The 23,614-nt window shown below is 51.5% G+C and overlaps 3 protein-coding genes across 3 annotated transcripts in view; 1 reads left to right on the forward strand and 2 right to left on the reverse strand.

The window, feature by feature from the left end:
- Positions 1 to 1,244: 1,244 nt before the first annotated feature.
- Positions 1,245 to 10,772, reverse strand: RHBDD2 (rhomboid domain containing 2). The gene is made up of 4 exons (XM_054008692.1): positions 10,481 to 10,772; positions 8,520 to 8,921; positions 7,914 to 8,064; positions 1,245 to 5,063 (listed from the first exon to the last, which is right to left on the reverse strand). Exons 1-4 carry the CDS (start codon positions 10,770 to 10,772, stop codon positions 4,688 to 4,690), a joined length of 1,221 nt encoding a protein of 406 aa, XP_053864667.1. The 3' UTR covers positions 1,245 to 4,687.
- A 1,002-nt stretch (positions 10,773 to 11,774) lies between these two features.
- LOC128825517 (ribonuclease pancreatic beta-type-like) lies at positions 11,775 to 22,673 on the reverse strand. Its single transcript, XM_054008064.1, has 3 exons — positions 22,333 to 22,673; positions 17,277 to 17,312; positions 11,775 to 13,754 (listed from the first exon to the last, which is right to left on the reverse strand). The coding sequence occupies exons 1-3, from the start codon at positions 22,639 to 22,641 to the stop codon at positions 13,299 to 13,301; spliced, it is 801 nt and encodes a 266-aa protein (XP_053864039.1). The 5' UTR covers positions 22,642 to 22,673; the 3' UTR covers positions 11,775 to 13,298.
- A 139-nt stretch (positions 22,674 to 22,812) lies between these two features.
- TAF15 (TATA-box binding protein associated factor 15) overlaps positions 22,813 to 23,614 on the forward strand; it is a 33,085-nt gene continuing 32,283 nt past the window's right edge. Inside the window, exon 1 of the mRNA XM_054008063.1 lies at positions 22,813 to 22,960. Coding sequence (XP_053864038.1) covers positions 22,951 to 22,960 — 10 coding nt within the window. The 5' untranslated portion in view covers positions 22,813 to 22,950. The remainder of the gene's footprint in view (positions 22,961 to 23,614) is intronic.

The following is a 23,614-nucleotide window of genomic DNA, read 5'->3' on the forward strand; positions in this document are numbered from 1 at the left end:
GCTTATTCATAAGACGACTTCATTTCCTAGCTCCTGGCAGAAAGGATCTAGTTATGCAAAGATGCAGCTTACGCGCGTGTTATCACTCCCGGATGCCACAGCTCTTAAGATCGATCCTCCATGGCTTGCACCTCCGTACACGAGAGCCTCTAAGGCAGATCAATCAGATTGTTTTAGCACAGTAGGGCCAAATTCATTGCTGATGATGCCAGTGGAGTTACACCAGTAATGAGCTAGGCTCATGATGTACGGATTCCAATGGGCCACGAACAGCGCCGTTTCGGTCACTACTTCGGCCTGTAATGCACGTATTGGGTCTATACTGCTGCCACCAGTGGCCTAGGCATGCACAGAGCTTACAATTTGCACGTCTTCTGGTGAAGATTCCCTAGGGCAACATTTTACCACCTGATAAAAAAATGAGGCCAGAAAAATCCATAAGCGCAATGGCACCAACGTGAAATGAAGCTTCCTTGGGTAACATGCTGCCAGCAGCATTAACAGATACAATGCTGGGTAATGGAGGAGCAGAGGATTTCCAGCCCAGGCTTCAACAATACTACAGTCCAAGGAAAATCAATAAAAAACACTAACGAAGAACTGAGGAGAGAGAATGGGGAATAAAATGAACGCACTTAACATCAATAAAGGTTAGGGGAGCAGGGAAAAGGAGACGCTTCTGATTTCATTAAGGAGCAGATCAATGGCTTTAGCTGGTTGGTTGGTCTTTGGGTGAAGGAAAAGTGTAAACAACCCAGTGAAAAATCACTAGACACAGGAACCAATACTTTAAAATCCTGTGTACACATATATAAAAACATTTTGTCTTGCTGGGGCAGCTTCCTAGCCCAGATCTCAAAAGGCTTTAGTGCATTTAGCCACACACCATGTAGGTGGATAGAGATCACCTTACAACTGGGGAAATAACTAATAACTAAAAAACTAATAATAGTTTCAGCTAAGGATGAACCCAGAAGCATTACCCATGATGCAGCTTCCATGCGTCCTCACATTCCCTCCCACTTGGACCCTGCATCAGTTTCCCAAGGTTCCCTGCTGATGCACGCCTCACAGGCCCACTCTAAGTATTCTGGTAGAAAATCACTGTGATTGACTAGTTCTGGCTTTTCACTGATTCAATAAATTGATGGGTTTGATAGCTAGCAAGGGGGCATGGGATTGCATGTGGCTTCAGTTATCAGCACAGGCTGTGAGCAGAATGAGGAGCAAGGGGAGGAGAAAGGTACGAGAGGTAAAGCCTTTATTTTTCGAGTGTGTTTGAATCCAAGCACCTGCATTAAGAAAACAATGGCCCAACTCATCCCCTCCCCAGTCTCCTCTTGTTGGACGGAAACGATGCAGCAATGGGCAGAGATTAGCACTTGGATAAAAGCGAGTTGTCTGTAACTTACTCCAGGTAAGATAAAGGTCGCATCGAGGCAGAAGTGATTTCTTCTCCCTCCCTTGAGATGGTTAGCATTACTCTGATTGACAAGCTAAAGGTCTTAGCGGGTTCTCAGCTGACAGCAGTAGCCAACATTTATTTCATCTGCATCTGGCAAGGAGGGTGTGAACCTCCCTCTCCAATACACACCTTGTACAGCTAATCAGCCTTTCACCACTAGCTCGAACAATAGTAATGCGCTGTAAAGTGAGCTACACTTGAAGACTACTTGACATTTCAGCTAATGAAGAAAGCAGCCACCCACCACTTGTGGTTCTCATACAAAGACAACTCCTGTCTTCAGAGCCTGCACCAGTGGCTTCCAGATAGTTTCTAGGTGCAACTGGAAGGACTGACTTTGACCTACAAAGCCCTGCATGATTTGTGCACTCAGAAGATGCTTCAGTCTTCATGCCTGATCCTGGGAAGTGAGGTCAGCTGGGCTGCTCTCCAAGTTTGAACAGCTGAGGGGGCACCTTGGCTGCAGAAGCATCCAACAAAGGCCTGGCTTCCTAACCAGCTTGGTACAAGGGCTTGATTTACCCAGTTTTACACCCAACAAGGAGGGCAGAGTAAGGGAAGTTCCTTTGAGCTGAATTTTTGCAAACTCGTTATACCTTGGGGACGTCCTTCACTGCTCTCACAGCGACTGACATGGAAGCAACTTTTATAAGTCAATATGTTGGTGGATATGCCTTTCCACGAGCATATACCATTAGATGGTGTCTGTCAGACACTGCATTCGGCAATGACGAGAAGGGTTAACGTTCCCCATTACCTCTGCAGTACCAACTTTCACCAGTGGGTGTCTCTCTTCACCGACTAACAGAGCTAGCGTGCTGTAGCAAGTGTGGGGCTCCACCAGTGATGAATGTGATCCTACAGAAGAGACACTCCAGTTTTTGGTTTTGGCCAGGAAATCAGGAGGCGGCTACTAAGTCGTTTGCTTTTCAGATTAAACTAAAAGGTTACATGTTACATGGAAATGTATATAAAGCAGCCAGTACCAACACTCATCTCTATGCTACAGCATTTGGAAATATTTTTGGTAGAGCCTATTGGGTTGTAGGCAAAAGGCCTCACACTTGTCAGTGACCAATGTAGAAATATAGGCATGTGTTTGACTGACAGTGGTCACTCACCCCCCGCCCCCCCTTGATTTTATCCCTATCTCTAGTGTTTCTTCTAGGCTTTTAAACAAAATCAGAACAAAACCTCTAGAAAAGCATCTCATCTGTCACCCTGCATTAAATACAGTCACAGTAGAAATGCTTCCAGCGCCGAGGGAAGAGGTACACCATCGCACAAGTCACCTTTGAAAATGTGGTGGCGCACAGTGAATTGTTGTGTCCGTGAACAAGATGGTAACCGCAGCCATCTCCAGCAGTAACACACACAGGTTCTGTGACCAGCCCTATCTTCTTCAGACAGCTCCGCCCAGGGACCTCCATCTTCCCATGCGACTCCCCTGGCTATTCCAACCCTGGCCCACAAGGTTCTAATTTTGTACCTCAGTCTTCTCTCAATGTCTCTGTCTTGCTATGGTGATTGGCAATCACCTGATATTCACATTAATAGCTGGTAGTGGAGCATCAATGCAGAGGCACCTTGCCCTTTCAGATACTGACAGGATGAAAATTTAAGAGTCGGTGATCTATAAATATTGATGTCAGCGCCTAATCTAGCCCTTCTCGCCTGACCCAAGAATCCTGATGTGGAACAGAATAGAAACCATCATATTCTCCCTGATATGCAGTTTTCTTTTACTCTGGTGCCTATAGCAATGTTAGGCACGGTGAATTACAATGATAGTTTTCACTTCATTCAACATCTTTTCTAAGTACTTCAACACACTCTTAAAATAAGAAGCAAATTTCACTTCCCTCTAGGAGCCAGAAGTTATCCCCATTTTAGAGATGGGGAAACAAACATAGATTAATGAACTTTCCATCCAGGATAATACAGTGAGAAGTGACAGAGCTGGGACTAGAACACAGATCTTTTGAGTCCCAGCACGCTGATCTAACTAGCAGACACCTCCCACAACCCCCTGCTTATGTTAGTTGTCTCCAATACTAACTTTGGCACCAAAGACCATTCTAAAAGCTCATCAAATGCTGCATAGAAGGGTCAAGCTAAACTCCATTTGATTCAGCCCTGTTCATTTTAAAAGCCCTTCTCAAGCCTTGGAATTTATTAATTTATATACAGTAGCTTAAGTCTACCCTCATACTCCCTGTGAATATCCTAAATCCCTTAAATAAGATTCACCCACCCCTTTTGCAAATATCTAGGACAGCCTCATGAATCAAAACTGACATTGTGGGCAGCATGCAAAATTACTGTAGGTGCCTGCCGTGGAGACTACATGACAGCAACATGATTGGGGAAGGCAGCCCGCGTGGCTGATGCTAATTAGAGACTCTACCAGATGGAACAGCAGCTATTCTGCGTGGCAGAAAATGGCACCATATAGTTCACTCCACCGCCCCCCCCCCCAATCTCAGCTCAGATTCCAAGGCCAGAAAGGACCATTGTGATCATTGTATCTGTCCTCCTATGTAACACAGCGCACAGAACTTCCCCATGGATGCACATGGAAACACAAACCCGTTCAAACACACAGCCTGCAACCATGCAAAATTTCCAAGGCATAACTATAAAACCAGATCTCTCTCTTCCCCATCTCCATTTCAACACTGCTGTTAAATGAAATTATGTCAGTTATACGCAGGCAGGTGACCGGAAACCCAGCATAGCAACTGCAAATGAGTCAGGGACCTACCTTAGTCCCCGTAGTCAGGTTAAAACCCAACTAGTCCAGTGTTTTGACCATTAGTGCCCATCTGCACTACAGCATAATTGAGTCAAGGGACAACGATGTTGTAACCAGGACCCGAGCTGTAGTATAGAGAGATGAGGCCATAGCCCCAATGTGTAGTGAGGAATCCACATGAGAATGAAGGACAGACAGGTAATGGTCACAGCCTTCAGCCAAGATAAACAAATGTATCAAAATTAAAAAGGAAAATAAATAAAAGAACGAACCAGAACCTTGGAAAAAATGTCTATAAGCAGTCTGCAGTGGGACAGAAAACTCAGGGGCTGTGGTCGACTATTCGATTTGACCCCAGTCATCAGATGAATCCTTCTGAAGCAGTCTCCTTTCTCAGCAGCACTCCATTGCAAGCTGTTCACACAATGGCCGGCGAGAGGAGAAGGGTCCTGCTCCTCTTTGGATGATCAGCGTATTTGGACTCCTGAAAGCTCAGCTGGCACTTTCTCGGCAGGGGAACCTGATGCGTACTGAAACTTGGCCTCCAAGTTCTCCATCCCCGTGGGTATCCGAGAATCAGGCAGACATGCACCTTGGGGGGAGTGGGGATCAGCTGGTTGGCAGCAGTGTCCAGGTGAGGCACCGAAGTGGCTCTGCACATAGAATTTCCCAAAGGCAGGGTTGGTTTGGTATGGGGGGGAACCATGGATGTGCGCTGGGGTGCAGTTGTGCCAGGATCCCAGGCTCTGGGCACTGGGGTGCTGCAGTTGAACCACAGGAAGGGCTGGAGGTGAAGAGCAATAGTAGCTCTGGGTGGGGTATGAGCCTGGCACTGGATTAATCCTGAAGAGAAAAGGGGAAAGAAAAATGAGTGTGTTCACATCTGGCATTTCCAAATATCGACAAACGCCTGTCGGGCAGGCCTCCCTCCGACTCCACTACTCAGAATGGGCATTAGTGTCAATCCCCATCATGACCGGCTGAGTTCAGCTGCCACTTCTTAGCAGTTAAATAAAAGTAGGCTGGTCAGCCACCACTAGAGACATTTCCACACCCCTCAATGGAGAAAATACACGGCCATAGTCTTGTGGAACAAGCATGCATGGAACCCCGTGCACGGTAAGAATTCTGTATGCATCTCTTGTGCCTCCATTTAAGGTGTGTGTCCTTTAACTATTCACCTGCTGAGCCTCGAAGGCCTTAGGAGAAGAGAAGAATAGGCAGTTCTGAGCTACGGGGGCAGTTATTAGTATAATGACTAATTCAGGAGTGAGGGGATCCAGAAACAGCAGCTGCTAAGAGGAGGTGTGACTCAGCAGGATAAATCAGACCTGGAGATGCTCTGCCCATCAGGTAATAAAGGAACAATCCTTCTGGGTATTTGGCAGTTGTGGTCTTTGTGACACCCCATTCTCCAGGGCGAGTACTGATCAAATCGGAAGAATGGGGAGTCACAAAGACCACAACTGCCAAATACCCAGAAGGATTGTTCCTTTATTACCTCGATGTCGGTTCTTGCATTCATGGGCCACAAAACATTATGCACAAGCATACAACTCTGCAGAAATCTATTCTGCCTGGTCGTGAACTTGATATTTGAACTTGAATCCTAGCAGACAAGTGGAACAACATATAGCAAAAAACCTTACAATTGCTTTGGTTCTTTACACTGGGATAAACTTAAGCTGCAGAAATGAGAATAGGATTTGTGCTTGGTAAATAAAATTACATGCAAGCGTAGCTCAGTTAAGCTGGAAAGTCCTAGAAACACCTTCCCACACAGACATTTATTGATAGCTAACGTTTATAGAACACCTTTCACCCAGAAGAGTCTGTATTTCATCTCACCCAAGACAGAGCCTTCAGAAGCACAGCAAAGGCTTTCACCAAACAAAGACATTATTAGTAATCGTGCTGTAACTTCATGGCTCCAACAGAAGTCCTGGCCCCACTGAGCTAGGCACAGTACATATGCACAGCACGAGACAGTCCCTGCCCCAAAGAGCTTAAAGGCACTGGGTCAGTATAACCCCCTGAGGTACAAACTTCCTCCTGCTCCCCTTGGGCTCGTCTATGTGGAGAGGGAGTGCATGATACGCTGGGGTGCAACTCTACAGTGCTATAACCCCCCATGCGCTATCTACCCATGTGGACCCTGCTACCAGGCACTAGATGTTCCATGCTGCTGCAGATCAAAGCCCACTACGGAACTTTTAGCACATGGCAGGTGCCCGGCAGGCTACCGCACTGTAGATCTACACCCTAGCTTGCCACCTATCAACTTTTCACCTACACAAACCCTTTGTCTCCCTTGCAAGCACTGTCAGGACATGTTCCAGTTTAGCTTAGATCTAGTGACACCGCCCGAGGTGGTATTGTTCCAGGCATGTTTTTATACCTCAGATTTCCCCCTTTGGCCATAAGAGAACAGCTGTAATCATGGGGAAATTCTTCTGTGTTACAGAACTCACTGCCGTTCTTCAGCTACGTAGCCGTTTAACCCTATTAAAAAAATCCTCCTCTGTCCACGGAGATTGGAATGTTGGTAGTAAAGGTGCTTTAGAATGGGATAAAATTCCACCTAATTTCTAACCCTATCAGAAGACAAGTGAGCACTCACAGCTCCAGGACATAAAGGGACTTGGAAGGCCCTGAACTCTATTTCTGCAGAGAAATCTTCCCTCTACCCTGGAAACGTGCTCTGTAATGAAGGCAATGACAACTTAATAACTGATACCGTGTTCTTATATCAAGCCCTTCACCAGAGGGCTCTCAAAGTGCTGTATAAGTCCAGTATCCCAACATTCCTGTGAGGCTAAGAGATTTGCCAAAGGTCACCAGTCAAGTAGCACTAGGGTGACCAGACAGCAAATGTGAAAAATCGGCACGGGGTGGGGCGGTAATAGGAGCCTATATAAAAACAAGACCCAGAAATCAGGACTGTCCCTATAAAATCAGGACATCTGGTCACCCAAAGTAGCACAGCCAGGAACAAAAGCCGTAAGTCCTGGCTCCCTGTGTAATGTTTTAATCATTAGATTCCACTCCCTCCTCTAACGGGAGACAATACTGCGGAGATCATGATATAGCTTTGCAAGGTCATTTCACACCAGCACTTGTCAGAGCACACTCCCTACACATCCCAGCTGCAGCCTCCCTTCAGGGCCGGCTCTAGGCACCAGCAAAACAAGCTGGTGCTTGGGGTGGCACATTTTTAGGGGCGGCATTCTGGCGCGGGCCATGCTGCCCCTAAAAATGTGCCCCGGCTGCCCTAACTCACCTCCGCTGCTTGCCCTCTCTCCCAGGCTCTCAAACCCGGGAGGGAGGGGGAGATCCCGAGCGGCCGCGGCGCGCAAAACAGCTGATTCGCGCGCCGCGGCCGCTCGGGATCTCCCCCTCCCTCCCAGGTTTGAGAGCCTGGGAGGGAGGGAGGGGGAGACGCCAAGTGGCCATGGCGCACGCGCTGCTTCTCCCTCTCCCTCCCTCCCTCCTAGGCTTGAGAGCCTGGGGGGAGGAGGCAGGGCTGGGGATTTGGGGAAGGGGCAGAGTTGAGGAGGGGCCGGGGGTGGGGTAAGAAAAAAACGTGGGTTGGGGGGTGGCCAAAATTGTTTTTGCTTGGGGTGGCAAAAATCCTAGAGCCGGCCCAGCTCCCTTTGGGATTATAAGGAGCGTTATTGAAGTTCATGTACTTACTTCCTACTCTGTGAGGCTCTTCTCTCTGCTAAAGACCCTGGAATATACTTCAGCCCTGGTATTCTCTTCAGCAGGCTGAAAGGGAACTTCTGATCCAGCTTAGATACCACCGACTCCGGGAGATCCAAACAGAAGCAATAGCCAAGACCATCTGAGTTTAGCAGCATGTTAAGGAAGACTGCGGAAGGTTCCGAATGGAGGGGCAGAACAGAATTAACTTTCTACATGCAACCACTCTAAATACACCTCCTTTGTACCACCAAACCAAGGTTTCTCTCAAGGTGGAATGGCTGGAAAAAGCTTCTTCTCCCCCCTGTGTTTTCAGACCCGCTGAGCACCATGACTCTCCAGAGCGCATTCCTTGTGTACACAAAAGCCTCACTGACTGCAATGGAAGTGAGGGATGCAGGATCAGGCCCCTCTGAGCAACAATAAACCTAAGAGTCACTAAGCAGCCGACAGAAAGCCATGAACCAGCACAACAAAAAGTCAGCGACCCTAAGCAATCAGAATTTAGCATTTTTCCTACTCCTTCCCCATCACAAGTCAGGCTCCCCACATGCTCTTTTCACTGGTTAAACAAGTGATCACACTTGGAAAGGATACAGGCTTTCCCAACTATGAGGCCACATACGTTACTCAGGAGAGAGGAGTGGGGAATAAACCATGCCACGCAGAGAATTAACCAGGGCACAAGCACCATGGGAACATTAACCCCAAAGAGTGGTGCCCTTCTCATCCGTGAACGCGTGGTGGACACTGCCAACATGGCAAAAGCAACTGGTGTAAATCCTTTGGCATCTTCCACCTCTGACATCCCAGAGACGACAGCCTCAAATAAGAGATACAAAAGGGCCGAAGAAATGGCGAAGGCCAAGGTCACGAAGCAATGCTTCACTGTGCCTACGTTCTTCTCAAAGCTGCCAGCAAAGTACCAGATGATAACGCCACTGCATACCAGGGATATCAGATCTTCATAGACAAAGATATAGGTCACCAGTCTGTGAACTGAGCAGACAGTCCTTTTAGAGAGGTACAGACAGCAGTGAGTTTGCTTTAGGCCATTTACTATGTTAAGTTTGATCAGAAGAAGAGAAAATAAAATAGGAAACTACAGGCCTTTTTTTTTTTTTAATTCTATCAGGCTGGAGAAGAATCTTCCACAGAATGGGGTGGAAAACAGATAGGTTGGGGCATTTAAATCTAGCCTGGACAAAGCGCCAACTACAGTCAAGATTAGTGCTGTGCTAGCCTGGGGGACATTTTCTTTCTGCTCCTTGGCCCAGCACCAGTGTTTGGGAAAGTGTAATGATCCGGAAATATCTGAATTGGTCTTGCCAAAAAGTTTTTAGCCTTGTCAGGATAAAAGGTGCACCAGACCTTAAAATCACATCAATCTAATCATGGTCTTATTTCTTTCACTTCACTTCAACTGTAACACATTAGTAGCTGATATTTCTTCTTTGGACCAGCAGAAGGATACTGACAGGTTTGTAAGATATCATACCTCAGAAGTGCCACAGGGCCCTCAGACTCTCAGTTCTTTCTTCAGCACTGGGCTGCGACTGAACATAGTAAGTCGCAGACTTCAAACCAATACAACGTTCGATCTGTGGGTAGGATTTGGTGCCCCAACAAGTCCTCCTCCCACCCTAACTTCTGAGATTTTTATAATATGTAAAATGAAAGAGAATATTGTCTGATATAACTGGTTAGGACCAAAGAAAAGGTAAGAAGAGTACACAACAGATTCAGTTAACCAGAGCAGAAACACAAAAGTCATTTAGTCCTGAGGGGGTGGAGAACATGGGGACTGGGGCATGAACAAAAGGGTATTGGGGGGGGGGGGGGGGGCGGGGAGTATGAAGAACGAAAGGGCAGATTCTTTAAGCTCCTGAGATCTTAACCTCATCCTCCTACCAGAACATTCTGGAACTCAGGAACTCTCCCTTCACCCCACATCAGACAATTACCAGCTTCTACCGTGTTAACATTACGACCTAGAAGGATAGGTCCCCACATGAGGAGAGTTCTCCATTGAGGCGACAGTGTTCCAGCACGAGAAAGGACCGTGGGGAGGGGTGTGTGACAGAGGTGGTGTCCGGAAAGGGTGTAGGACAGGAAATATCAATAGGATTATGCAACTGTACAGCAGCTTTGGGTGGAGAGAGACACATCTCCCGGCGATGAGGAGGCCCTTTGAAGAAGGTGGGGGTGCACAGGGGAAAGGCTCCCCAGGGCTGGTGGATTTCTACAGCTGGTGAGGAGGGAGGTGGCCCCCGCGGGGGGGGGGAGTTTCCAGCAGATAGGACCAGGAGGGAGGAGTGCCCCATGGCGGCTGCTGTACTGGAGGAGGGATCTCATGGGGGAGGATCCCTACGGGGGGGGTCCCAGGAGAGGAGAGCGGGCCGCAGTGGCCGCAGGATGGGGGGGGGTATGGGAGCGGAGGAGCCACGCGAGGTGGGGATCCTTGGGGAGCGGTGGCCTATGGGGGGAGCAGCTCCCGGGGGCCCGTGGAGGGGGACCCCGGGCGGACCCCGTGGAGGCGGGAGGTCTCCTCCCCTCACCTTCCCCATCCCGCACCGGCCCGGGCCGCAGCGAGCACGCGGAGGGGGGAGGCGGCCCGGCGGCCCCAGCCCGGTGCAGCAGGCCGGGCCCGGACACCAGCAGGGACAGCAGCCCGGTGAGGCAGGCGGCGGTGGGGAGGCAGGGCCGGGCCCCGGCCCAGCGGCTCTTCCCCGGCACGGCCGACATCCTCCCCTTCGGCTCGGGGCCCGCTTCCTGCCGCGGCCCGGCTTCTTCCGGGTTCAGGCCCCTTTCCGCTTCCGGGTGAGGCGGGCAGGGGCGTGCGGCTACCATAGCAACGGGGCGCCGCCCGCACGCCTTAGGCCCCGCCCTCTCCTGTAATGCCCTGGGCGGGGCGGGGCCACGTGGCACAGGCCTCTCCCACTGGCCTGGGCTGCAAGTGATTGTCTGGCCCCCACCCCTGGGGCCATGTGCCCAGCCCAAGCGCTTCAGAGCCAGGGTTTCACCACGTGCCCTGAAGGGGTTCTGGTCCCTGTCCCCGCTCTGAGCCACCAGGGGCCCTGCTTCCCAGTGTTAGGGTTACCATATTTTGTGCCTCCAAATGGAGGACACTCCCCGGGGCCCCGCCCCCGCCCCGCCCCAACTCCGCCCCCTCCGAAAGTCTCCGCCCCCTCCCCTGCTTCCCACGAACATTTAATTCGCGGGAAGCCTGAAGCAGGTAAGGGGGGCGGGGGGAGGAGGTGCGGCCCAGGCTGGTCCCCCCGCGGCTCCAGCCTGGGTCGGCTCGGGCCCTGGGGTGCCGGCCCCGACCGACCACCCCCCGGCTCCCGGCTCCCCGACCCCGGCGCACTCCCCGACCCCGGCTCCCCGACCCCGGCGCACTCCCCGGCTCCCCGACCCTGGCGCACCCCCCGGCTCCCCGACCCGGGCTCCCGGCCCGGCGCACCCCCCGACCCCGGCCTGGCTCCCGGCTCCGCGGGCCCGGCCCGGCTCCCCGACCCGGCTCCGCGGGCCCGGACCGGCACCGCGCTCCCGGCCCCGCGGGCCCGGCTCCCGGCCCCGCGCCCAGCCCGGCCCGGCACCATGCCCCCGGCCCCGGACAAAGAGGCCCCGGCCGAGCCTCCCGATTTTCCCGGACATGCCCGGCTTTTGGGGATTTCCCCCCGGACGGGGATTTGAGCCCCCAAAAGCCGGACATGTCCGGGAAAATCCGGACGTATGGTAACCCTACCCAGTGTGTCCCCACAGCTACCCCGCTGACAGCGGAGACTCCCCCGCGACCTCGTGGGGCCCGTCTTTGCCCCAAACACAAGGCCCATGGCCGGGAGTCGGTGCGGAGAGGAGCCTGCAGATGGCTTTTATTTGACAAGAGCGAAAGCACATTTCTGGGTCTTAAGCAACCAAAGCGTTTACGTTAACAACAGAATGTGGAGCAATAGCACGTCCCTCCCTCGCCAACTTCCCCTTCGAATCTGTCTTCTTCCTCACCAACCCCCCTGCCCTTGTGTCTGTTCCCCCTCATGTCTCGCCTCTTCCTCCCCAATCCCCCACCCCATAATCTATACTCGCCTATCTACCTTATGTGGCCCCCCATAACTGTAGAATCTGAACACCACACAATCTTTCAGATATTCCTCCTCACCACACCCCGGTGAGACAGGCTGGTGCTATTATCCCTATTGTACAGATGGGGAACAGGGACACAAAGAGACTAAGGGCTAGAATTGTAAAGATCTTTAGCTACCTACAGAAATAAAAAGGAGTGGCTAAGAGAGGGAAGTGGGGGAGGAGGGTGTTGAGGATGGGAAATGAGAAGGTTATAGGGTCTGATCCCAAACCCAGCAAAGTCAATGGCTTTTTCATAGGGAAGTGAAGGGATCTTGAAAATCATCACTCCTGTTGGGCCTTATGGGGCTAGGCTCTTTTGAGAATTGCACCACGGGCCTATCTGCATCTGTAGGCACCGACGTACCTTTACAAATCTGGCCCTAAATGACTTGCCCGGGGTCACACAGGAAGTCTATGGCAGAGCAGGAATTGTCACCGGGTCTCCCAGGCTAACATGCTAACCCCTGGACTGGGGTAGGCAACCTATGGCACGCATGCCGAAGGCGGCACACGAGCTGATTTTCAGTGGCACTCACACTGCCCAGGTCCTGGCCACCGATCTGGGCGGCTCTGCATTTTAATTTTAATTTAAATGAAGCTTCTTAAACATTTTGAAACCTTATTTACTTTACATACAACAATAGTTTAGTTATATATTATAAAAGTCTAGAAAGAGACCTTCTAAAAAGGTTAAAATGTATTACTGGCACGCAAAACCATAAATTAGAGTGAATAAATGAAGACTCGGCACACCACTTCTGAAAGGTTGCCGACCCCTGCCCTGGACTATCCTCCATGCCTTCCTTACTAATTCCCATTCAAGATTCCCCTGCTTCCGTCTCTCACTATGGGGCTGATCTAAAGTCCATTGACTTCATTGAGTTTGGGATCAGACCCTATAACCATCTCGCTTCCCATTCTCAACAATCCTCTTCCCCCACTCTAATCCCCCCACTCTCCTCTTTCAGCCATTCCCCTTCATTTCCATAATGTTGGAGCAATGCTTTGGAAATGTAAAGGGCTATAAAACTGCTAAGCATCATTATTATTCCTTCCTCCATCGCTCTGCTGCTCTCCCACCGCCAGACCCATTAGAGAGCAGTGTCCCCTTGTTGCTGAGGCCTCCAGCATTATAAATCACTCTCAAAATAGTATGTTTAGGCGACAGTTTAAATGGTGTGATTTGCAGCAGAAAAGGCAGCAGCACCCCCAAAGCATTAGGAATAAACCCCTTCCCCCATTTCCTGACTCCTACCAGTTCAGCGTCCCTGCAAAATGCACTGGGCGATCGTTCTGGTCACAAGAGATGACTATATATTTCCAGGCGATCTTTTCCGCCATGTACTCGCAGTCATTAGGGTATTCCCCAGAGAGTCTGCAATTAGTGACCCTGAATTTACTGATACTCTTTTTATACTTTTGGCCCTTTATGACATGCACTTTCCCCATGGTGCACGTGGCATCGATAACCTCCTCGCGAGCATGAATGAACGTGTTGAGTTTTTTACAGCCATCTCTAGTCATTGCGATCCGTTTGTTTCTCATTTCACTGTTACATGTGTTGTGGTCTATGGTGTCCAGCAGGGTCAAATATTTCCGTCTGAAGGCCATGGGGTTCTGAGCGCGAGAGATGCTGAAGACAGACGTAGCAATGAATAACAGACATATCAGAGACATTCCCTTCAAAGCCATGTTGCTGAGATGGACCTACATTAAAAACAAAGACACAAAGGGATGGAGACTCAAGGAAGGACTTCATAGATTTACAGATTTTAAGGCCAGAGGAGGCTATCTTTCATCTAGTCTGAACTCCTGCATTGCAGAGGCCATAAAATTTCACCCAGTGGATTTTGGCATCAAGCATTTAACTTCTGGTCAAACTAAGAGCTTATCTTTTGGACATCCGATCTTGATGTAAAGATCTTAAGCGATAAAGAATCAACCACATCCTTTGATACCGTGCCCCACAGGTTAATTATCCTCCATTAAAAATGTCCACCTTTGACTTCCCACTAGCCTTAAAATGTCTCGCTGCTGCTACACCAGTGCAGCTTCACTGGCGACAGCAAGGGCAGTAGACAAGGCCTTGGCAGCCACGGGCAATTTTACCGTGTGTTAGCTAGTATTGCTGTCAGCAAAGTTAGATGATAGCGTGGCAAAATCGCCAGCACCTTGTTCACACTCAGGCTCCCATCCATCATTGCTACCCTGCTACCTGAAATAGTAGGAAATTCTATGGATAAAAAGGCAAGTGTTGAGATAGCTGCAGAATATTATTTGCAGAGCACCTGTGCTTGGTGCTGTACAAACACAGGAGACAGTCCGTGTTCCAAGTTGCTTACAGTCTAAGACTGACATTGCTAATACAGTGCTGCTGGCCATGTCAGTGCGTAAATAGACAGACATAATACAGAGCAAAAACAGCGATGGAGGCTGGGGATTCCTAACTCATGGGGAATGGTATCTGTTAGATCAGAGGTGGGCAAACCTTTTGGCCCCAGGGCCACATTGGGGTTGCACAACTGTATGAAGGGCCGGGTAGGGAAGGCTGTGCCTCCCCAAACAGCCTGGCCTCTGCCCCCTATCTGCCCCCTCCCACTTCCCACCCCCTAACTGCCCCCCTCAGAACTCTCGACCCATCCAACCCCGCCTACTCCTTGTCCCCTAACCGTCTCCTCCCGGGACCCTCCACCCCTAACTGCCCCCCCCCCGGACTCCATCCCCTGTCCACCCCTCCCCCGCTCCCTGTCCCCTGACTGCCCCGACCCCTATCCACACCCCCACCCCTTGACAGACCCCCCTGGGACTCCCACGCTTATCCAACCCTCCCCCGTTCCCTGTCCCCTGACCCCCCCCCAGAACCCCTCCACCCCATCCGACTGCTCCCTGTCCCCTGACTACACCCTGGGACCCCCTAGCCCTTATCCAATCCCCCGGCCCCCTTACCAAGCCGCTCAGAGCAGCATGTCTGGCAGCCGCACCGCCTGGCCGGAGCTAGACACGCTGTCGCTCTGCTCGGCAGGAGCGCGCTGATCCGCCACCCAGAGTGCTGCCCGCGCGGCAGCGTAGCTGCAGGGGAGGGGGCAGAGCAGAGGAGGGGCTGGGGGCCAGCCTCCCTGGCTGGCAGCTCAAGGGCCGAGCAAGACGGTCCCGTGGGCCGTAGTTTGCCCACCTCTGTGTTAGATATTTTTTATGTCTATGTCTTTCTAAGCAGCTCAGCTTTTCAAACTGCCAGAACCATACATAACTAGAAAGTCTCAGGAGGGGGGTTATCCATAACTCTATTGTTTTTATGTCCACATCGGGGGTTTTTCTGCTGTATGACAACTTTATTTTGCAACTGCAAATGTTTGTATAATAAACGTGTCTTTAAAGGCTCTCCGTCTGATGTCTAAAGGTGTACACATCAGATTGCTTCCTGCGGGTGTATTACATTATCATCATCGCAAATCTCAAAGAGACGAGGCCTGCTGGCGAATCGAGCACCACCCAGATTGATCTCTGGCAAGGTGCTCAAGGTGGTCTGATTGCATATTCCATTTATATCCATCACTGGCAATCTTCTCGCACCACCAGGGCTAAGTGTTAGTTGCAGAACTGCCTGTATCCTAAGCAGGGGAGCATTTATTAGTGGGGCTTCTGATTTTCAGAATTAACTGATAAACACCCCAATGCTAGATTTACTGTATAACCAATAAACACCAGAAATGGTTACTCAATTTGTGTTGACTTCACTCCTTTCCCCATGCAGTTTGTTTATACAGGTGATGTCTCTGCTTCCTGGCTTGTATCTAATGGCTTGTCTACACAGAGCAGTAATGTGGTCTACAGGGGTGTGATTTCTAAAGTGCACTGACATGTTGTGTATTAATTGGTCCATTTAGACCCTGCCGGTGCATACTAAAGGTTCCCTAGTGTACTTTAACATTGTGCTATTTGAAACAGTACTACGCATATATACAAAGAGAAAGCCCTTATCACCCCCACACACACACATTTTGACATCTCCATAGAGCTCACAAACTGCTAAAAATAACCCCTGAAAAATGAAATTAATAAACCCCAAAAAATCCACAAGCCTCATCTATAACATGCCCCCAACTTCAGGAAGCTGACATAAGGCAAGTAACCTACATTCAGGGTATGTGGCCAGAGAATTTTATAGAATCCAGACCTCTTTGCATTTGATCAGCACTGACTAGACCAGGGATTTGGCCCGCGGCTGGTTTGTTTACCGGCTGCGTCCGCAGTTTCGGGGAGCCACGGTTTGCCGTTCCAGGCCAATGGGCGCTGCGGGAAGCGGCGGCCAGCACATCCCTTGACCCGCGCCGCTTCCCGCAGCCTCCATTGGCCTGGAATGGCGAACCGGGGCCAGTGGGATCCGCGGTCGGCTGAGCCTTCGGACGTGGCAGGTAAACAAACCGACCTGGCCCACCAGGGGGCTTCCCCTGGCGGGCTGCGGGCCAAAGGTTGCCGCTCCCTGGACTAGCTATACTATAGAGGTCTGCAAGACTGGATTAGCATCAGCTTGTTATTTTTTTGCGCTACGGCATGTTCTGGAATTGAAGTTTACAAGCATGAATGAATCAGACCTCCTGAGTCTGTTCTATTGGCTAGAAGCACCTGGGGTTGTTTAGAGGGCAGAGACATGTATCTGATTGTGCACCTGTATCCAAATTAGAACTCTTTTGCCCCGGTAAGAGTGCAGGATTCTCTGACGGGTGCAGGGATTCTGAGTGGAGCTGTCTGAGAACTCCATAAACTGCTGATTTTCATCTCTATCATCCTGCTGCTGTGTGCTGTTTAAAATCTGGTCCTTACTTAGGTGCCTAAATGTGAGTTGAGTGGTTTGAAAAATCGGTCCCAATCCCAAGAGCATGTCACATGGAGAACTCCCAACGGACATGGACAATTCTTTGTGCAGAGTGCTTAGATCCCAGGTTTACATAGTAGGGCTGGGAGCACAGAAGAAAATACAGTTCACTGAGGGGAGAGGAAGTTGTCCCCCAGACAGTGAGGCAACACAAACCTCCCTTTAATTAAACATTCTAGTCACTGCTTGTTCTGCAGAAATGCTTTCACTTCCTTCTCATGGGCTGCGGCCATAGGATCTTTCCTCAAGGAAAGAAACAACCCATTTGTTTACCAGTCTCCTCAATCAGATCTGCTCAACCAGAAAACTCTCTTCTTTCTCCATTTAAAGAACAGACAGAAACTCAAGTTACTCACAAGTTCCGTTGTTCTTCTCCAGCTGCTGACGGTGATCTGAAATAACAAACACCTTAGGGTTTAAAAGAAAATTGTACAAATGGCTTATTTTTCCTCCAACTCATTCTTTTTGAACCTGCTTTGATTTTGCTCTAGTCTTACATAGTCTTAAACTTAATTTTTGAAGTATTTTGACGAGATCTAATCCTCAGGTTAATATATTCATAGTGATTTAAAAGAAAACCAGAAACCCTTATTCCCAGTGGAGTGGGGTTTGCACTCTGAATCAATATTGTCCTAACCTTTAATTTATTAAAACGCCTTGGGTGAAGATTGCTCAGTTTTTCTTTTCAGGTTCTCTTACCAGCTTTGAAATGGGACTTGAAATGGATTGACAGGCTTTTGTCTGTAGCGTCACTCAAGCCTCTGCATCCTCTGCTGAAATGCTGTTTTGTAACTTCTGTGAGCAAAGTGAGTCAGTTAATTGGCACAGATATCCCTGCGCCCTCCGCTACAGAAGTATACTTAAAGGACTATATTTTCTCTTTCTCCAGCAGTGGAAGAACGCTACTGTTCCAAAGCTTTCCTGAATCAGATCCTTGGTCTTTTTTATAGTTCACTCATATTAACAGGGTCTGAATTTAAAATGCAGACTTTGGGAGGGAGAGAGAGGGAATATAAAGTTAAATCTACTGTTAGAGGGATTTCCCTCAACCCTCACACTTCCCTGGTTCTTGTCACGCAGACAACAAGCAGCAAAAGACCAGAAGTCCAAAGTGCAGACAATGCGATGTTTATTGGGGTTAGTTTGCAAGCAACCATATTCCGAAACCCATCACACCAGTCAGGCTTATCTCTATACGCCCAAAGAGTCTGTTCCCCAGTGTCCCCCTTCCCAGCTCTGACACCGCAGAGTGTTTACCCTGGGTCTCTGTTCCCCATTCCCTGTTCCCATTCCCCCTCCTCCTTAGCAAACATGATTCCAAATTCCCTTCCCTCCCGCTTCCTGTTTGACCCCAGTTTACATAGTAATATTCTCAGCTATCCCTTAACCAATCATTTTACTGAAATCTATCTAACCAATCCTAACATATTGTAACATAATTCTCTAACCAATTATATCCCACTACCCTAATTAACTTACACCTAGCAAAATTAATTATACAGCAAACAGAAACAATTAGAGAACCAGACAGATTAACAATAGAAAAGTGGGGGCCATAAGGATAAAACAATACAGAAATGAGGGTTTCACAACCACAACCATTGATAAATGATTTCTTGCCAGACAGGACGCTATCAAACTAAGTTTTCTTTAACCATCTTTATCTGGTGGTGAAGGGCACTATCAGGACAGGATCGTTTTCCTAACAGCCCAATACCACCTTATTTCAATGTGGCTGGTTTGGGACGTGAGGATGTGACCTACGTTTCCCAGTTTATGGCTGCCCTTGTTGCTTAGCCAAAGGCCTTAACCTAAGAACAAGGCCTCAGACTATCCTAGTGAGAGAAGGCCCATGCACAGGCAGACTTGTGATTTTGATTCTTTGTTTTATATCCCTGGTAACTAGCTAAGTGATAAAAATACACCTAAGTTCTTAAAGTATAGGCCTGTACAGGCAGGCCTGAATATCTCTATTCTAACATCTACAAAGATCAATCTAGGACCAAGAATCCAGATCCAATTAATAATATACAAATAAAGCAATGGCCACATTTTTGACCCAGCCTTAATTGGGCTTTCATTTCTTTGCCCACAAGTTTACAAGTGCAAACTACTCAAAGAGAAGTTATCAATGGTTCACTGTCAAACTGGGGGGATGTACCTAATGGGGTCACGCAGGGATCTGTCCTGGGGCCAGTACTATTCAATATTTTCATGACTAACTTGGATAATGGAGTGGAGGGTATGCTTATAAAATTTGCAGGTGACACCAAGCTGAGAGGGGTTGCGAGCACTTTGGAGGGCAGTATTAGAATTCAAATCAACCTTGACAAATTGGAGAATTGGTCTAAAATAAAGAAGATTAAATTCAATAAAGACAAGTGCAAAATACTACACACTGGGTAAACAAAGCAAATGCACAACTACAAAATGGGGACTAACTGGCTAGATGTGGTACTGCTGAAAAGGACCTGGGGGTGATAGTGGATCACAAATTGAACATGAGTCAACAGTGTGATGCAGTTATGAAAAAGGCAAATATCGTTCCAGGGTGTATTAACAGGAATGTCATTTAAGACATGGGAAGTAACTGTCCCGCTCTACTCAACACTGATGTGGCCTCAGCTGTTCGTCTCCCTTCAACTCCAACCCGGTGCCGCTTTTGTAACAATCAAACTATTTGTGGGACTTTACGCCGGTGCCTATCCTCAAGTATCATCCTGGTTGCTATGGGAAAGAGGGCTGTGCTGAGGTTGGAACTATTGATCCTAAGGATGTCGTAACAAAAGCTGCAGCACAAGATCTCCTGCCCCTGCCTCATGGCCTTACTCACCATGGCTGCAGCAGCAAATCGACTCTTGCAGTAGCCAGGGGTTCTTCTTATGTTGTGGCTTGCAGGGAAGTGCATTGAGCATGGGCAGTGCGTATCGTAGGCAAGGGGAGGCTGTGCCTCCCCAAACAGCCTACCGTGGCCTCTCCCCCAGGCCAGCGTGCCTCCTGCAGGGACTCGGGGCCGCCTGGGCAGCTGGTGCTGGGCCATGCTGCCTGCCCAGCGCTCCGGGGCTGGCCACCCAAGTGCCGGGACTGGGGGCCACCCGGAGCCCTGGGGCAGAGGGTGCGGCGACCGCACTGCCCGGCCACCTGAGTACTGGGGGTGCGACGACTGTGCCGCCCAGCCGCCCGAGCACCAGGACTGGGTGCCACCCAGGGCTGGGTGCCACCCAGGGCTGGGGGCGCAGCAACCGCACTGCCCAGACACCTGGAGCCCCAGGGCTGGGGGTGCGGCGGCCGCGCTGCCCACCTAGAGCCCTGGGACTGGGGGCGCTGTGGCTGCGCTGCCCAGGGGCTCTGGGCGCTGAGGTGGACCGGGGCTGGGGCCTTACCCCTCTGCCCCCGGTCATCCAGCGCTGGGGCCGGGGGGCCGCGGTGGGGATGCTTTGGGCTCCTGAGGGGGAGGACCAGAAGGTGCCCATTCCCACACCTTTGATTGTTATTGCAGTGTAATTGCAAGCAAGCTGTCCTTGTCTCTCTCTCCCCCTCCCAGTGTTACCAGTCCCTTAGCCCCAGGTTATCTTACTTTTCTTCGCTGTCGCTCAGTGTTCGTGAGTATAATAAAAATTAACAGATTGAGGCGAAAAGGCTCATTATTAATTCAGCACGCAGGGGTGTACATGGGGGACAGCTTGGTAAGGAACACACATAAGGGTCACATTACTATGGGACATTGATGAAACTAGTTTTCAAAGCCTCACGGAGACGCAGTGTGCCTCGATGTGCTCTTCTTATTGCCCTGGTGTTTGGCTGCTCAAAATTGGCTGCCAGGCTATCTTCCTCAACACCCCCATCCCGCCGGAAACTTTTCTCCATTTGTTTCACAGATATTATGGAGCACACAGCATGCAGCACCAATGGGGATATTGCTCTTACTAGGGCTAACCTAGGAAGCAAACGACACCAGCAGGCTTTTAAACGTCCAAAGGCACATTCCACTTGCTCAGTCTATGGCTGAAGGGCTCCTTACTGATGTCCAGGCTGTCTGTGTTTGGCTTCATGAGCCGTGGGAGGAAGGGGTAGGCTGGGTCTCCCAGCATCACTACTGGCACTTCAACATCACCATCGGTTATTTTGGAGTCTGGAAAGGCAGTCCCTGCTTGCAGCTTTCTGAATAGACCTGTGGTCCTAAAGATGCGTGCGTTCCTAAAGATGCACCTTTCCCGACCAGCCCACGTTGATGACGGTGAAACGTCCCCTGTGATCCACCAGTGCTTGCAACACCATTGAGAAGTACCCCTTTTGCTTTATGTACTCTTTGGCAAGGTAGTTTGGTGCCAAGATAGGGATATGCGTTCCGCCTATCGCCCCACCGCAGTTAGGGAACCGCATCACGGCAAAACCATCCACTACGTCCTGCACGTTGCCCAGGGTCACTACCCTTCTTAGCAGAAGTCTATTTATTGCCCTGGCAACTTGGTTCACAGCAGACCCCACGGTAGATTTACCCACTCCGAATTGATTTACCACTGACCGATAGCAATCTGGCGTTGCAAGCTTCCACAGAGCTGTCGCCACTCGCTTCTCCACTGTCAGAGCAGCTCTCATTTGTGCTTCAGGGCTGGGGAAAGCTCTTTGCCCAGTTCTATGAAAGTGGCCTCACGCTGCTTGCGTGGCATCACATTGTTCTGCGTGGTGGCTCCTGCTTCGGCTGAGCAAATGCTGCAGGATAAGGCATGAAGTAGTTGTAATGCTCACAACAGCAGTGGACAGCAGAGCAGGGTCCATGCTTGCCATGCTATGGCGTCTGCGTGGGTAAGCCAGGCTTAGGTAGGTTTGCCAACTTTCTCCCTGACAAAACTGAACACCCTTGCCCCGCCCCTCCTCTGAGGCCCCCTCCCCGCTCACTCCATTCCCCCCTCCCTCTGTCAGTTGCTCTCACCACACTCACTCACTCGCTCGTTTTCACCAGGCTGACTCAGAGGATTGGGGTGCAGGAGGGGATAAGAGCGCCAGAGTGGGGCCAGAATTGAGGAGTTCAGGGTGCGGGAGGGGGCTCTGGGCTGAGGCAATGGGTTGGGATGCGAGAGAGGGTGAGGGCTCCGGCTGGGGGTGCACACTCTGGGGTGGGGCTGGGGATGAGGGGTTTAGGGTGAAGGAGGGGGCTCCAGGCTGGGATCAAGGGGTTTGGAGGGTGGGAGGAGGATCAGGACTGGGGCAAAGGGCTGGGCTCTATGGGGTGTGAGGGCTCCAGCTGGGGATGTGCGCTCTGGGGTGGGACTGGGGATGAGGGGGTTGGGGTGCAGGAGGGTGCTCCGAGCTGGAATTGAGGGGTTCGGAGGGCAGGAGGGGGATCAGGGCTGGGGCAGGGGGTTCGGGTGTGGGAGAGGTTCAGGGGTGCAGGCTCCAGGCAGCGCTTACCTCAAGCAGCTCCCAGAACCAGCTCCCACGTGAAGGTGCAGCCAGGCAGCTCTGTGCGCTGCCCCATCCACAGGCGCTGCCCCTGCAGCTCCCATTGGCCACGGTTCCCGGCCAATGGGAGCTGGAGAACTGACGCTCGGGGCGGGGGCACTGTGCGGAGCCCCCTGGCTGCCCCTGTGCATAGGAGCTGGAGGGACATGCCACCGCCTCCCGGAGCCGCGTGGAGCCAGGGCAGGCAGGGAGCCACCGTGCAGCACTCTGGGAGTGGAGGCAAGCCCTGCTAGTGGGGATGCACCCCGCCATGCACATAGCGGGGACATGCTTCAGTGTCGCCTTAAATAAAATCGACCTAATTTTGTAGTGTAGATATGCCCTCAGTGGTAGACTCCGCGCCCCCCTCCTTTGCACATTGGTACAGCTCCACCCCACGCCCCCTCTGAATGGCAACTAATTGGTACACTCCACCCCTCTTCCTCCCCTTTGCAGCCGGGTGGTAGGCGCCGCGCTCGCGGATTGGCGGCGCGGGCCCGCAGTCGGCGCGAGCGTTGTGCGGCGCCGGCGCGGCACGCGGGCCTCGGCCTCCTTCCTCTCGCGCCACCGGCGGCAGCGGCGGCCAGGATGGCTTCCGGTGAGTGCCTCGCTCCGCGGGGGGCGGCGTGTGGCGCAGGTGGAAACGGGCCTGGCCGCCGCCATGTTGGACTCACTGTTTCTCCCCCCCCATCTCCCCTCGGGGGGAGCGTTGGGGCAGCCCCGCCCCCTGTGTCGGGGGGTGTCTCTCCCCCCTCGGGGGGAGCGTTGGGGGCAGCCCCGCCCCCTGTGTCGGGGGGGGTGTCTCTCCCCCCTCGGGGGGAGCGTTGGGGGCAGCCCCGCCCCCTGTGTCGGGGGGGGTGCCTCTCCCCCTCGGGGGGAGCGTTGGGGCAGCCCCGCCCCCTGTGTCGGGGGGGGGTGCCTCTCCCCTCGGGGGGAGCGTTGGGGGAAGCCCCGCCCCCTGTGTCGGGGGGGGTGCCTCTCCCCTCGGGGGGAGCGTGGTCATGGGGCGGGTCCCTGTTCTCATGGGGGCTCCTGTCTGCCATTCAGGGGGTGGGGGCCCCGTGGGGGTGAGCCGGGGCCCCCTTATGTGCCCTCGTTGGGCTAGGCCCCGGGCGCCCTTCGGGGAGTGACAGCGCAGCACTTGAAGGCGTATGTCCCCTCTCAGTGGCCGTGAGGGTGACCCTGGGGGTTGTGTGGTTCCTGGCACCCACCGGAACAGCGTGGAAACCGCTCCCGCTTCTAGCTCGGATTG

This window comes from Malaclemys terrapin, chromosome 18 (assembly GCF_027887155.1).
Source record: "Malaclemys terrapin pileata isolate rMalTer1 chromosome 18, rMalTer1.hap1, whole genome shotgun sequence".
NCBI lineage: Eukaryota > Metazoa > Chordata > Testudines > Emydidae > Malaclemys > Malaclemys terrapin.